General features: G+C 49.7%; 1 protein-coding gene across 1 annotated transcript in view; it reads left to right on the forward strand.

Annotated features, from left to right (window-relative positions):
• LOC138503106 (angiopoietin-2-like) overlaps positions 1-14240 on the forward strand; it is a 239575-nt gene extending 225335 nt beyond the window's left edge. The window contains exons 8-9 of the mRNA XM_069622615.1: positions 7150-7280; positions 12369-14240. Of these exons, the coding sequence (XP_069478716.1) occupies positions 7150-7280; positions 12369-12529 (292 nt within the window). The 3' untranslated portion in view covers positions 12530-14240. The remainder of the gene's footprint in view (positions 1-7149; positions 7281-12368) is intronic.
• The last annotated feature ends 364 nt before the right edge of the window (positions 14241-14604 follow it).

Raw genomic sequence — 14604 nt, forward strand, 5'->3', positions numbered from 1 at the left:
ATAGAAGGAGGAGAAGTATACAGTCTGCTGGGGGCTGCAGCTCACACACTAGCCCAGACCATACCTATAGAAGGAGGAGAAGTGCACAGTCTGCTGAGGGCTACATCACACACTTGCCCAGACCATACCTATAGAAGGAGGAGTAGTGCACAGTCTGCTGAGGGCTGCAGCTCACACACTAGCCCAGACCATACCTATAGAAGGAGGAGAAGTGCACAGTCTGCTGAGGGCTACATCTCACACACTTGCCCAGACCATACCTATAGACGGAGGAGTAGTGCACAGTCTGCTGAGGGCTGCAGCTCACACACTGGCCCAGACCATACCTATAGAAGGGGGAGAAGTGCACAGTCTGCTGAGGGCTGCAGCTCACACACTGGCCCAGACCCTATCTATAGAAGGAGGAGAAGTGCACAGTCTGCTGAGGGCTACATCTCACACTGGCCCAGACCATACCTATAGAAGGAGAAGTGCACAGTCTGCTGAGGGCAACATCTCACACACTGGCCCAGACCATATCTATAGAAGGAGGAGAAGTGCACAGTCTGCTGGGGGCTACAGCTCACACACTGGCCCAGACCATACCCATAGAAGGAGGAGAAGTGCAGTCTGCTGAGGGCTGCAGCTCACACACTGGCCAAGACCATACTCATAGTAGGAGGAGAACTGCACAGTCTGCTGAGGGCTACATCTCACACACTGGCCCAGACTATACCCATAGAAGGAGGAGAAGTGCACAGTCTGCTGAGGGCTACATCTCACACACTGGCCCAGACCATACCTATAGAAGGAGAAGAAGTGTACAGTCTGCTGAGGGCTGCAGCTCACACACTAGCCCAGACCATACCTATAGAAGGAGGAGAAGTGCACAGTCTGCTGAGGGCTACATCTCACACTGGCCCAGACCATACCTATAGAAGGAGAAGTGCACAGTCTGCTGAGGGCTACATCTCACACACTGGCCCAGACCATATCTATAGAAGGAGGAGAAGTGCACAGTCTGCTGGGGGCTACAGCTCACACACTGGCCCAGACCATACCCATAGAAGGAGGAGAAGTGCAGTCTGCTGAGGGCTGCAGCTCACACACTGGCCCAGACCATACTCATAGTAGGAGGAGAACTGCACAGTCTGCTGAGGGCTACATCTCACACACTGGCCCAGACTATACCCATAGAAGGAGGAGAAGTGCACAGTCTGCTGCGGGCTACATCTCACACACTGGCCCAGACCATACCTATAGAAGGAGAAGAAGTGTACAGTCTGCTGAGGGCTGCAGCTCACACACTAGCCCAGACCATACCTATAGAAGGAGGAGAAGTGCACAGTCTGCTGAGGGCTACATCACACACACTAGCCCAGACCATACCTATAGAAGGAGAAGTGCACAGTCTGCTGAGGGCTGCAGCCCACACACTGGGCCAGACCATACCTATAGAAGAAGAAGTGCACAGTCTGCTGAGGGCTGCAGCTCACACACTGGGCCAGACCATACCTATAGAAGGAGGAGAAGTGCACAGTCTGCTGAGGGCTGCAGCTCACACACTGGCCCAGACCATACCTATAGAAGAAGGAGAAGTGCACAGTCTGCTGTGGGCTGCAGCTCACACACTGGGCCAGACCATACCTATAGAAGGAGGAGAAGTGAACAGTCTGCTGAGGGCTACATCTCACACACTGGCTCAGACCATACCTATAGAAGAAGGAGAAGTGCACAGTCTGCTGAGGGCTGCAGCTCACACACTGGGCCAGACCATACCTATAGAAGAAGGAGAAGTGCACAGTCTGCTGAGGGCTGCTGCTCACACACGGGGCCAGACCATACCTATAGAAGGAGGAGAAGTGCACAGTCTGCTGAGGGCTGCAGCTCACACACTGGGCCAGACCATATCTATAGAAGGAGGAGAAGTGCACAGTCTGCTGGGGGCTACAGCTCACACACTGGCCCAGACCATACCCATAGAAGGAGAAGTGCAGTCTGCTGAGGGCTGCAGCTCACACACTGGCCCAGACCATACTCATAGTAGGAGGAGAACTGCACAGTCTGCTGAGGGCTACATCTCACACACTGGCCCAGACTATACCCATAGAAGGAGGAGAAGTGCACAGTCTGCTGAGGGCTACATCTCACACACTGGCCCAGACCATACCTATAGAAGGAGAAGAAGTGTACAGTCTGCTGAGGGCTACATCTCACACACTGGCCCAGACCATACGTATAGAAGGAGGAGAGGTGAACAGTCTGCTGAGGGCTACATTTCACACACTGGCCCAGACCATACCTATAGAAGGAGGAGAAGTGTACCGTCTGCTGGGGGCTGCAGCTCACACACTAGCCCAGACCATACCTATAGAAGGAGGAGAAGTGCACAGTCTGCTGAGGGCTACATCACACACACTAGCCCAGACCATACCTATAGAAGGAGAAGTGCACAGTCTGCTGAGGGCTGCAGCCCACACACTGGGCCAGACCATACCTATAGAAGAAGGAGAAGTGCACAGTCTGCTGAGGGCTGCAGCTCACACACTGGGCCAGACCATACCTATAGAAGGAGGAGAAGTGCACAGTCTGCTGAGGGCTGCAGCTCACACACTGGCCCAGACCATACCTATAGAAGAAGGAGAAGTGCACAGTCTGCTGTGGGCTGCAGCTCACACACTGGGCCAGACCATACCTATAGAAGGAGGAGAAGTGAACAGTCTGCTGAGGGCTACATCTCACACACTGGCTCAGACCATACCTATAGAAGAAGGAGAAGTGCACAGTCTGCTGAGGGCTGAAGCTCACACACTGGGCCAGACCATACCTATAGAAGAAGGATAAGTGCACAGTCTGCTGAGGGCTGCAGCTCACACACTGGCCCAGACCATACCTATAGAAGAAGGAGAGGTGCACAGTCTGCTGAGGGCTATATCACACACACTGGCCCAGACCATACCTATAGAAGGAGGAGAAGTGCCCAGTCTGCTGAGTGCTGCAGCTCACACACTGGGCCAGACCATACCTATAGAGGAAGGAGAAGTGCACAGTCTGCTGAGGGCTGCAGCTCACACACTGGCCCAGACCATACCTATAGAAGGAGGAGAAGTGCCCAGTCTGCTGAGTGCTGCAGCTCACACACTGGGCCAGACCATACCTATAGAGGAAGGAGAAGTGCACAGTCTGCTGAGGGCTGCAGCTCACACACTGGCCCAGACCATACCTATAGAAGAAGGAGAGGTGCACAGTCTGCTGAGGGCTATATCACACACACTGGGCCAGACCATACCTATAGAAGAAGGAGAGGTGCACAGTCTGCTGAGGGCTATATCACACACACTGGCCCATACCATACCTATAGAAGAAGGAGAAGTGCACAGTCTGCTGAGGGCTGCAGCTCACACACTCTCCCAGACCATACCTATAGAAGGAGGAGAAGTGCACAGTCGGCTGAGGGCTGCAGCTCACACACTGGCCCAGACCATACCTATAGAAGAAGGATAAGTGCACAGTCTGCTGAGGGCTGCAGCTCACACACTGGCCCAGACCATACCTATAGAAGAAGGAGAGGTGCACAGTCTGCTGAGGGCTATATCACACACACTGGCCCAGACCATACCTATAGAAGGAGGAGAAGTGCCCAGTCTGCTGAGTGCTGCAGCTCACACACTGGGCGAGACCATACCTATAGAGGAAGGAGAAGTGCACAGTCTGCTGAGGGCTGCAGCTCACACACTGGCCAAGACCATACCTATAGAAGAAGGAGAGGTGCACAGTCTGCTGAGGGCTATATCACACACACTCGGCCAGACCATACCTATAGAAGAAGGAGAGGTGCACAGTCTGCTGAGGGCTGCAGCTCACACACTGGCCCATACCATACCCATAGAAGAAGGAGAAGTGCACAGTCTGCTGAGGGCTGCAGCTCAGGAGAGAAGAGCCTCCACCATGAGTGGATACAGATCTTAGCCCAGGAGGTTAATCCGTGGCTAATGGGTAACCGTAAACCAGCCTGGCACATCCCTAAGCACGGGGGAGGTAGGAGTGTGGCAAAGCTACCATCTCTGGCCCATGTGAGCAACGTGTGGCTAGAAGATGACACTATCTGACCCTGGCACCACCTAAAGCAGGGGGGGGGGGCGTTCCTGCTGGTCAGCGAGGTCAGGAAGTGAGCTCCTCCATTCCTCTCTCAAGCTGGGAATTACAACATCCTTTCCTCCATAGTAGTTGTCTGGTCGCTAGGAGGCCCTTCCCGATATTAGGAGAGTAGAGAGGGGACGGGGGGGGTGGGGCGTAAGGTGGAGGGGGGAGCTCTGTATTACTGTAAAGTCCCCCCTCCCAATCCTGATACTTTCAGTACAGCGAGCCCTTCCGAGTTGTGGTCAACCTCCGAGGTCCCTAGGGCAAGTAGGGGTTAATGTGCCCCAAATATGTGTCTAAATTAAGGTGTTGAACTGATCATGTACGTGGTCTGTCCCTTCTTTGTCACACAGGACTCATGTCCTCACACTGCCCGAATACCCATCCTCGCGCGCTCATGATAGACATGTTGATCAGCTCACACACTCGCAGTGAGTGCATCTTCAGTACTCGTGCACTCACGGTGGGTCTGTCGACTGCACTCATGGCTGGTGGTGTCGCGGAAGTTGCGCAATTCTTGCCTTTCTGTTGCCCGTCCCGCCTGTGAGCTCTGGTCGGCCATATCTCGCCGTGTTTCGCGACCTATGACCCTTGTCTTCTGAAATAATATTTGGTGGGGTATTTTCGAGGGCTCGCGTTCCTTTTAACCCGTTCCATGGACGTGGCACCTGTGACCACAATCCGCCTATTTGCGGCACGGAAGAGCCCACCCGCCTGAACCCCAATGCCAAGCTAAACAGTACTGCGCCCCACATGGCTGGCATCAGAGCACTGGTCGGTGGGTAAACAGGGTACATAAACAGCAACTGGGAAAAACACTCCCACCGCCCACTGCACAAAGGGAATGTTGATCAATGTCTGATCTCTTGGGATGGAGGGCGTGGTGGGGGGGGGGGGGGCGCTCTTCTGCCCACAGTGGGAAATACAGGTGCAGGGCACGAATGGCTCTCACCCTGGCAGAACTGTCCTGCTGCCGTCGCTAATTCCTCCCTCCACGCCACAGTCAGAAGTGGTTTGCTTCTTGCGGGTGAACACATGGTGCACGTGCCTGCTACCCCCTCGCCCCCCACCCCCTTTACAGCTTCTTGGTCTAGCCTGCACTACCCTTGGCCCATAGCATAAAGACTTGATGCCTGTAGACAGGTAGGCCTCAGATGTCTTAAAGGGGCACTGCTCCATTCCTCGGTTGGGGGGTAGGTCAGGGGTAACGCGTTTGTCTTGCAATCCCAATCCGCGCTAAACTAAGTAACCACTGGAAGATATTAAGCTTGTTACCAATTATAATTATTCACAGCAGGACACGCCCCCCCTTGCTCAGCAGATACAACTCATTCGTTTATTGTTTAATGCTGAACCAGGAACTCTAATCCCAGCTTCTCCAAGTGACTCTTTTGTTTGATCCTATGGGGGAGAGTGGGTTCGGAAGGTCTTTAGCGTCACATGTTTACAACAGACAACTGCCCCAGATACCTCGCTGCTTTGCTAGTGTAAAACTAGGCACTAGATCATATTCCATTGCGGGACCAGGGCTTTAAGTGGGCCGGGGCTAAACAGGGCAGAGGTCCGGCAGGCTCCTTAAATTGTGTTTGAGGCGGGGCCCTGATGGGGCCCCTGAAGTCCCCTGCTAACCCCAACCCACCAGGCTGGTAGTAGGCAAGGCTTCTTTTTCTAAAGTCTGAAGCTCTAGCTTCCGGCTTTACAAAAAAAAGCCTTGTATTGTCATTGTGTCGCCAACGTCTCAGCATCTCTAATGAAAGGGATATCTAGCGGGGGGGGCGGGGTCGGCAACACATTCAAAAGGCAAGGCTTTTTTTTGTAAAGCCTGAAGCTGTCATGTGCAAGTGTAACTTCAGGCTTTACAAACAAAACAAAGAAAGGCTAGCTTTATTCAGCGTCTCCCACCCCCTGCCAGGCACCCCTTCCTTTAGAGATGCCGGGATCTTCGCCCTCAGCGCCGCAATTAAGACAAGGGAACACTTACTGACCTGAATGGTGCACGTTAAGCCTCGGCTCTTTTGCAAAATCAAGCCTCAAGTGCGGTAAGTGTTGCCTCCGAATTGCGGCGCCGCCCCCCTAGCCAGACCACGCCTCCTAAGAGCCATGACTCAAGTGTGCAGGCCACTTAAAGCACAGGCAGGGACACTGCCGTAGCAAGCTGGGTCTGAGGCACCTGAATACACACAGCAGTAACGGGTAAAGCTGGAGAACATGTAGACCCTTTGTGTAAAGAGCAGACTCATTTTTCGTGGGGAATGTTCTGGTTCTGCTCTGCCCATGAGGTCACCTAATCTTGCCAAAGGCCCCAAATGTCATTTAGGGGCATGCATGCCAAAATTCTGTAACCAAAAATCTGTAGGAATCTTAAAGTTTCAAAAATAGTCCGGCGAGGAAGTAATGATAGGAATAGGGCGCGTCAGCAGCCCATTGTCATTGAATGTGCCCGCCGCCGCGGGTGCATTCAATGACAATGAGGCGCCTGCCACCACGCCAGCTCGAGGGAGCCCTTGAAAGACTCCCCCGAGCTGGCGTGGTGGGGGGCCAATGGCACCTGTTGTCAAAGGAACCCGCGGTGGAGGGGCGCATTTAGCCCGCCGCCATGGGCGCCTTTTACATCAAAAGCCTGCATGCTGTGCCTTCTCCCGCTACTCCAGCTCGGGGGAGCCCTTGAAAGACTCCCCGAGCTGGCGTGGCTGGGGCTAATGACACCCAGGGGGGCATGGCGCCCTGGGCAGTAGCCCGTCTCGCCCCCCCTACATCAAAGGATGCTGATCATGCTCAGCCGGGCCTCAGACAACCAGGTAAAAAAATGTTTTTAAAAATTCTAAAATCGGTATTTGTTTCCACAAAATCGGTAGGCGTTAGGACTGCTTAAAAAGCGGTATCCTACCGTCTAAATTGGTAGGGTTGGCAAGTATGTAGGGGTGCATGTGCTGCGGGAGGGGTGAAGAGGTAAGCCGGGCAGAGTTGACTGATCTTTGGCGGGGCTCTATGGCTCGTTTGACTCTCTGACCTGGTTCTGTTCCCTTCCAGACTTCACATCCGGGGTTACAGTGGCACAGCCGGAAGGGCTAGCAGTTTCAGCCCCACCGGGACGGACTTCAGCACCCAGGACGCGGACCACGACAGGTGCAGCTGCAAGTGTGCGCTGATGGCAACTGGAGGTGAGGGAAACCTGGTGGTGTCTCTGGGGAGGGATTGATGAATGAATGAATGCATGAATGCATGAATGAATGATACCTGGAGGTAGAGGCCCTGAGCACTGTCATGTTCACTGGTAAAGGATACTCAGGTAGTCAGTTCTTCACGTTACTTTAATCAGGCTCCAATATCAATCAGGTCTCATCAGGTACATATAGAAGATATGAAGTACAGACAGAGGGGAGCCCACTGGCTCCCACCACCCAGGCTACATCATTACTAACTGCCCTGGGTGGAATCCCATTCCCACTCCACATTCCAGACAGCAGGCATTCCATTCTTGACCTCCTACCTGCAGTCACACACCATGCATTCAGGGAGAGAGGATAGAGCAGGAAAACATGCATTCAGGGGAAAGGATGACACAGGGAGGGAAACCAGTCAAAGGGAAGCCAGTCATGACGCCACCCACCCTACCTTCCACACAACCAGACACAGGGAAACCAATTAAAAGAGAGACCAGTCATAACAAGCACCTGACAAACGCCTGACGAATGCTGTAATGTGCACGACTGTTGCTGCCCAGGGCCTACAAGTCCCAGAATCTCTCACTGGACCCAACACCTGTGCAAGGTAAGTGTATATCTGACAGCTCTCAGTCGCCCAATGGTAGCCAGCAGTTTTCATATTCTGGGGCGCCTCTGTCTCTCACCCAAATGTGAATACCTCCCAGGACCTTTATCGCTTTGCTTAGGGCAATACGCGGAGTCCCCCATGCCGTTTCCTGTCCATTATCTGTCGATTTCCTGATACTTGTTGTGCAATACGCCCAATGTATCTATTTGAGAGAGAAAGGGCGAGAGAGAGGGGATATAGGTTTAGGGAGAAAGTGAGGGAGAGAAAGAAAGAGAGAGGAGAGAGCGTAGGGTGAGGGAGAACGTGAAAGAGAGAAAGAAAGGAGAGAGAGGGAGAAAAAGATTGGCGGAGTGAGAAAACAAAAGAGAAAGAGAAAGAGAAAGCGAGGGAGACAGAAAGAGAGAATTTGGCAGTGACAAAGTCAGATCATGTAAATGGGAGTTTTGAGGGGTATGTTGAGATTAGTTACGCATTCTTATGGCTTGTTCTGTCTTTTCATTGCATGCTGTTTTTGGTGTGCCTTCATAGGCTATATCAATCAATGTCGGGCTATGTCAAAGTATGTCAGGCCATGCTATGCCAGTTTATGAGCTGATGGCATGCACATTATAACTACCTGTCTGAGGCCCTCCTTTTGCTGATGCCTCACCTAGATTCCAGCCGTACCACCACTCATTCATCTTTCCTATGACAACACAAGCCTCTAGTTAATCTGCTCGAAGACAATCGCCAGATTAATTTCTTTTCAAATGGTGCCAGCCTAGTTCACTCTTCTATTAGATCCCAAAATCTTTTAATTGGACCCTGCGTCCAATCAACGTGTAGACTAAAAGAGTATCCTGGACGAGCCCCCGTCCATTATCAGATACAACGAAATATTCAACAAAAAAATAAGCAAACAAGGTATGTTGCTATTGACAACTAATGCACAGTACAGGGCTGCCTGATAAAGCCAGGGGATTATGTGAGTGCGCCAAAGAGGTTGCTGTTAGGTTGTGCCTCAGCTAATTTACTTAGGCACTTCTGCCAGATCGCTCAGCTCCTTGATTGCATCTTCATTGCGCCTCTGATTATGCACTCAGATGGTGCCCCAGATTATCTTTTACCCACACTGTGCCCAAACCCTTTTCCCTATAATGTGCTCTAAAGTATAAAGGGGGGACTGCACACCAGGCTCATTTGCACCTAAACAGTGGCCCCATATTCATATATTCCAAGGCGGTCCAGCAACCAAGGTCTACACTACCTACCGATCCTAATAAGCGTAATTCTCAATTTTCACCACCTAACTGACACTCATTAGCCAGCCATTGGCACACAGAGCAGGAACACGCCTGCTCATACATTCTCAATATCCACACTATGCCATGCCATGCTCAGGCCAGCTGCCGCAGCGCACCTCCCCACACACCCCTGATCCATGCATACCAGTGGGGTAGAAATGATCCAGAGCTATAGACTAGTTTCCTAACAAAAGGTGGTTGTCAGGGTTGGGGGCTTCTGTTAATATAACACCGTCTCAGCCCAAGTACAAGGTGACTTTCACATAGGTACTGTGTTCCTTCAATGTGCATTCGTCGACACGCCAGCACACACAACCTGCCTCTCCCTCTTTCCACCCAAACACAGGGATCGGAACGGGGATTACGTTATTGGCCCAAGCGAAGTGTGTCTGTATGCGCTCTGATGCCTGCGGGCTTTGGCGTAATATAAATAAATATGATTTGTAAAAGTGACATTATAATTAAGTTTCACTAATAAAAACCTAAGAAATTAAATGAAAAAACTTTGTTAAATGGACGTTATGGTTCAACAGCATTTTCTACTGATCTAGGAACTTTCAAGTTCAAAATGTACCCTTTGATATCCTGGGTGTTAGTCTTAGCAGTGCAAGGTGGTGGCACGAGTTATGGTTGCTTAGCTTACTATAACTGCCGAATTTCTGAGATTTTTCAGTTTTACTCTTAACCATAATGTCCCTTTAACAAAGTTTTTTCATTGAATTCCATAGGCTTTTATTAGTGCAACTTAACCATAACGTCCCTTTAACAAAGTTTTTTCATTGAATATATACACACACACACACACACTGTGGCGCCCATTAGTTGATCTGAGAGTTTGGTAAGTGTAGGCGTATGCTCAGTGTAAGGTGAAGAGTGTTTGGAGAAAGGCGATGAAGACAGAAGGAGATTGGTGCGTAAGGAGAGCTTACAGAGGAGTTTGGCTTGATAAAGAGCTGGAGGCAAGAGGGGAGACGGCCAGAGTTTGAGGCTGGTAAAATTGAGGATGTTGGTCAGAGTGAGGAGTTTAGTAGAGAATATCCAGGGAAGGAGATTAGTCAGAGGGAGGAGGTTGGTGGAGAACATGAAAGGATGGAGGTTGGTCAGAGTGAGGAGGTTGGTGGAGAATATGAAAGGATGGAGTTTGGTCAAAGAGAAGAGGCTGGAGGGGAATATGAAAGGACGGAGGTTGGTCAGATAGAGGAGGTTGGTGGAGAACATGAAAGGACGGAGGTTGGTCAGAGTGAGGAGGTTGGTGGAGAATATGAAAGGATGGAGGTTGGTCAAAGAGAGGAGGCTGGAGGGGAATATGAAAGGATGGAGGTTGGTCAGAGAGAGGAGGTTGGTGGAGAATATGAAAGGATGGAGTTTGGTCAAAGAGAAGAGGCTGGAGGGGAATATGAAAGGACGGAGGTTGGTCAGAGAGAGGAGGTTGGTGGAGAACATGAAAGGACGGAGGTTGGTCAGAGTGAGGAGGTTGGTGGAGAATATGAAAGGATGGAGGTTGGTCAAAGAGAGGAGGCTGGAGGAGAATATAAAAGGATGGAGGTTTGTCAGAGAGTGGAGGCTGGATGAATAGCTCTGGAGAGGGTTACTTAGAGAAACGTGGTTGGTGGAGTATATCAGAAGATATTTGTTGGTACAAAATAGAATGATGGTGGAGTAGAACACCAGAAAGAGGAATATAGTCAAAGTAATATCGAGGGGGATGTTTGAACCAGTGAGGGGGAGGTAGATGAGGAACATTAAGAGATTGGAACAGTGGTGCAGTAAGAGGTGACAGAGCATCCAGAGATTGGGGGAAAGTTGGAGAGCCTTCCAAACAGTGAAAAGAAAGTTCTGCAAAGGATTCTGAAAATAAGAGGTGGAGAAGGAGGTGGAAAAAGGGTCTAGAGAGGTAGTGATGAAGTGGATTGAGACCAAGGGCCTGGAAGGCAAGAGTAGACCGGTCCAAGAGTCTCAGCCCTTAGGATGGCCAGGACATCCTTCTACATGCCGCTGTCAAATGTCTGGGGGGCCAGCTTCCCCAGGAGCTTGATATTCCTGATGAAAAAGTATGCACCCCATTGGCAGAGAAATTAAAGCTATACCTGTCCCCCCTCGAGGAAGCCAATCAGATTATGCAAGCCAGTGATGGACCTACTTATAGATCTTAACATGGAGACTGGTTCAGGACACCAACCAACCTATGATAGACACTGCGAAAGAGTAGGGTTTGGGGGCCCAAGAATCCCACAGCAGATACTGGAAAGGCGAAAGCTTTGGGGTCCCAAACAAATCAACAAATTATAGACCTTCAACCTCAAGAGATAGAGTGAGACAAAGAGAGAAAGAGGGATAGGGGGAGTTGGAGAGAGAGTGAGAGAGAGAGAGAGAGAGAGAGAGAGAGAGAGAGAGAGAGAGAGAGAGAGAGAGAGAGAGAGAGAGAGAGAGAGAGAGAGAGAGAGAGAGAGAGAGAGCAAACTGAGAGACTCACTCGCAAAGCCCAAATTGAGAAGAGGGTACTCTGGTAGGTAGAGCCCCCAAGAACCATGTTGGTTTACATACCCTGGCTTTATTAATTTGGCACATCCTGTACAACACCCCTAAATAGGAATACTTTTAATTTGAGTTCTTGGTCTTGGCTGCATCTTATCCCATTGTCCCTATATGACAGCTAGGTAAGGGAGGGACTGGCTGATCTGCAGGAAGCAAGTAAAGGGATAGTGTTTGTAGCAGTAGAGGAGGAGGTTTATGTTCCTTTCTGCATGAATGAGAAATGGATGAAAAGTGAGTCCATGTTTACAGCAGACTTCAATGAATGTGATTTGGTGATGTTATGTAATATGATGAGATTAGTAAAGTAGCTAGTGTCTCTTTGGGCCATGTGGTAAAGCAGTAGACAATAATGGAGTTGTTTTTTATCTGGGCCATGGGGAAACCTCTTACAGGAGGCCACTTGTATTCACACCTCCTCTTAGTTATATTATAAACCCTACCTGTGAGGACAGGAGTGAGTGTTTCCTCTGGGTATGTGTGTGGGTGGGGGCTTATGCGTGAATGTAATCTGATGCTTGTGCACCAGGTAGAGTCTTAGTGCACATTTTCTTTTGTTGATCCGCCTGTTTTGGTGTTGCGTGTCAGTGCTGATTTACCTGGACATGCATCCATAAGACCAGTATACCCAGAGTAATGACACTTTCTCCCATCCCACAGGGTGGTGGTTTGATGCCTGCGGGCCCTCGAACCTGAATGGAGTTTACTATACCAGCAGCCTCACCCCTGTCAAGTACAATGGCATGAAGTGGCACTATTGGAAGGGCCCGAGCCACGGCCTGAAGAGCAGCATCATGATGATCCGTCCAGCTGGCATTTAAAACTCTGCTTTGACACGGTCATCACAAAGACTATGCAGTGGAGGGCAGCACCTCCCATAAGCATACGCCATGCAGTGTGGGTTGTGGGGAACAATGCGCAAAGTGAAAAGGGTCCCCATCAACGCTACCAGCTGTCTCACCCAGAAGAATGCACTACGTCATTTTCTTCATTTTGGTGTTTGAGGGTCATGGCACCTTGCGCTTGAGAACCAAAACTATTGGTGTTAACCTCTAGCTCTTTCACCAGGATCCCTTCATATGGAGGTGTTGGGTTCTTGTTGTATGCTTCAAACACAGCTTTATAAATGTATGCACTGTGGAGGCACAGCTTCATATATGGGAGACTGCCGACATCAGATCAATGCTAGTGGACGCTCCAACTGTCACCTCCAAAATGGAACTATAGGTGACTGTGCTATGTGTGCAAATGCACTGATGTGGGACATGCTGGATAAGCGCAGGGAACCAGCAACATGTCCGGCATATGTAGATCTATTATTATATATGACAGCCTGATCTTCTTAAAAATGGTTGTAGACAACTCAACACGATCCTTTTCTGCAACATCTGTTACCGGGCGCCAAAAGCACTCAAGCGTTTTATACATTCATTGCTGTTCTCTCTTAAGATGGATTACTTGGACCATTTTCTGACATCACTTGGGCATCGTGAGGACGCAAGATGTGACAGTGTGGGTAGCATGATTTCCTCCAGTTTAATCTCATCAGCCACAAAGCATATGGCACTGAAGGAATAGTGACCCCGGGAAGTTAGTATTCATAGTCTGATTGTAGACTTCCATGGCTTAGGGGTGAAAGCATGAGAATAGTGGTTCATGTCACGTTCTGTTTCACTTTTCTCATGTCCAACCCTTCTCCTTTCTCCATGCCATGATGTCCTCATGTCCATCTCCTTTCCCCATGCCATGAACTTGCCAACATTCATTTGTGACACAGTTAACTTATGTCACGTTCATTTCATTTTATCCAAATCACCACGTCAACGAAACAAACTAGACACAATCTCTTCCAACACCACATGGCAGCTACCAACCGAAAGACACACCTACGCACAGTGACCTGTTTCTCCGAACTGAAGCTGCCAACAGCACATCACAACACGCTTGCTCTTTTTTCCGCTCAGTCCTACTAACAACCACCACGCCCCCCTGCATTACAGATCCGCCAGAGCGGCAAGAGACCATGCAGGAAGCAACTGTGCGTGGCACAAGACTGCGCGGTTAACATAACAGTAGCATCAGAGGGCCCAGGGACCTCATCACTGAGTAGTTACTTAGCAAAAATGAAATACTCTCTTCTTAATAAAACATGCTTCTTCCTGAACTTGACCCAAATTCCTTTTTGGCAAACATGTCATCTCTTTATCATGATTAAAATATGCGGTGTAATAAAAGTTCAGCGCCTTTTATTCCGGAGTCCACCCACTACCCGTTTTAGAATTAGAAGAGACAATGGCACCCACGTGACTATAGACGTGTTATTGGGCACTTTAATTGACATGCTTTCCAATGTAAGTAACAAACAGCACAGAAGGGAAAGGGCTGAGTCACTCTGCGAAACAATGACTGTGCGCTTTCATCTAAAACTGATTATCGGCAGCACATATCTGTCTTATCGTCATCTTACTCCTTGTGTAATTGAATTGTTTTTTTAATCATTTTACGGCGATAATAAAGGACGTTTTTGCTTTTCCTGGGTGCCGTCATTTTGTTTTAGCGCCCTGTGGCTACATTCGTTGTTTCTAGGCGCTAGGTGTCACAGCGCCTTTTATTTATTTGTATTAAACATGCCATTTTATTTGAGCCTTGACCTGCCGGCCTCGAGTTGACAATTTTGGCTTTCATGTAGGTGTGGTTAAGTGCCATTATGATGCCAGCTGGCCATAAGATGGCAGCAGTATGAACATGGTGTCAGTGCCTGGAAAATGCCTGTCTAATTCCATGTCTAAAGAGCCAAAACTGCTGGCTTTGCAAATGCTATTTTTAACAGGATTTAAATGTAAGGAACAGATGAGAGTATGCACATATTACTTAAAATTTCAATTGGTTGAAGGAT

The sequence above is a fragment of the Ambystoma mexicanum genome, chromosome 11, assembly GCF_040938575.1.
Source record: "Ambystoma mexicanum isolate Mex_15411 chromosome 11, UKY_AmexF1_1, whole genome shotgun sequence".
Classification (NCBI taxonomy): Eukaryota; Metazoa; Chordata; class Amphibia; order Caudata; family Ambystomatidae; genus Ambystoma; species Ambystoma mexicanum.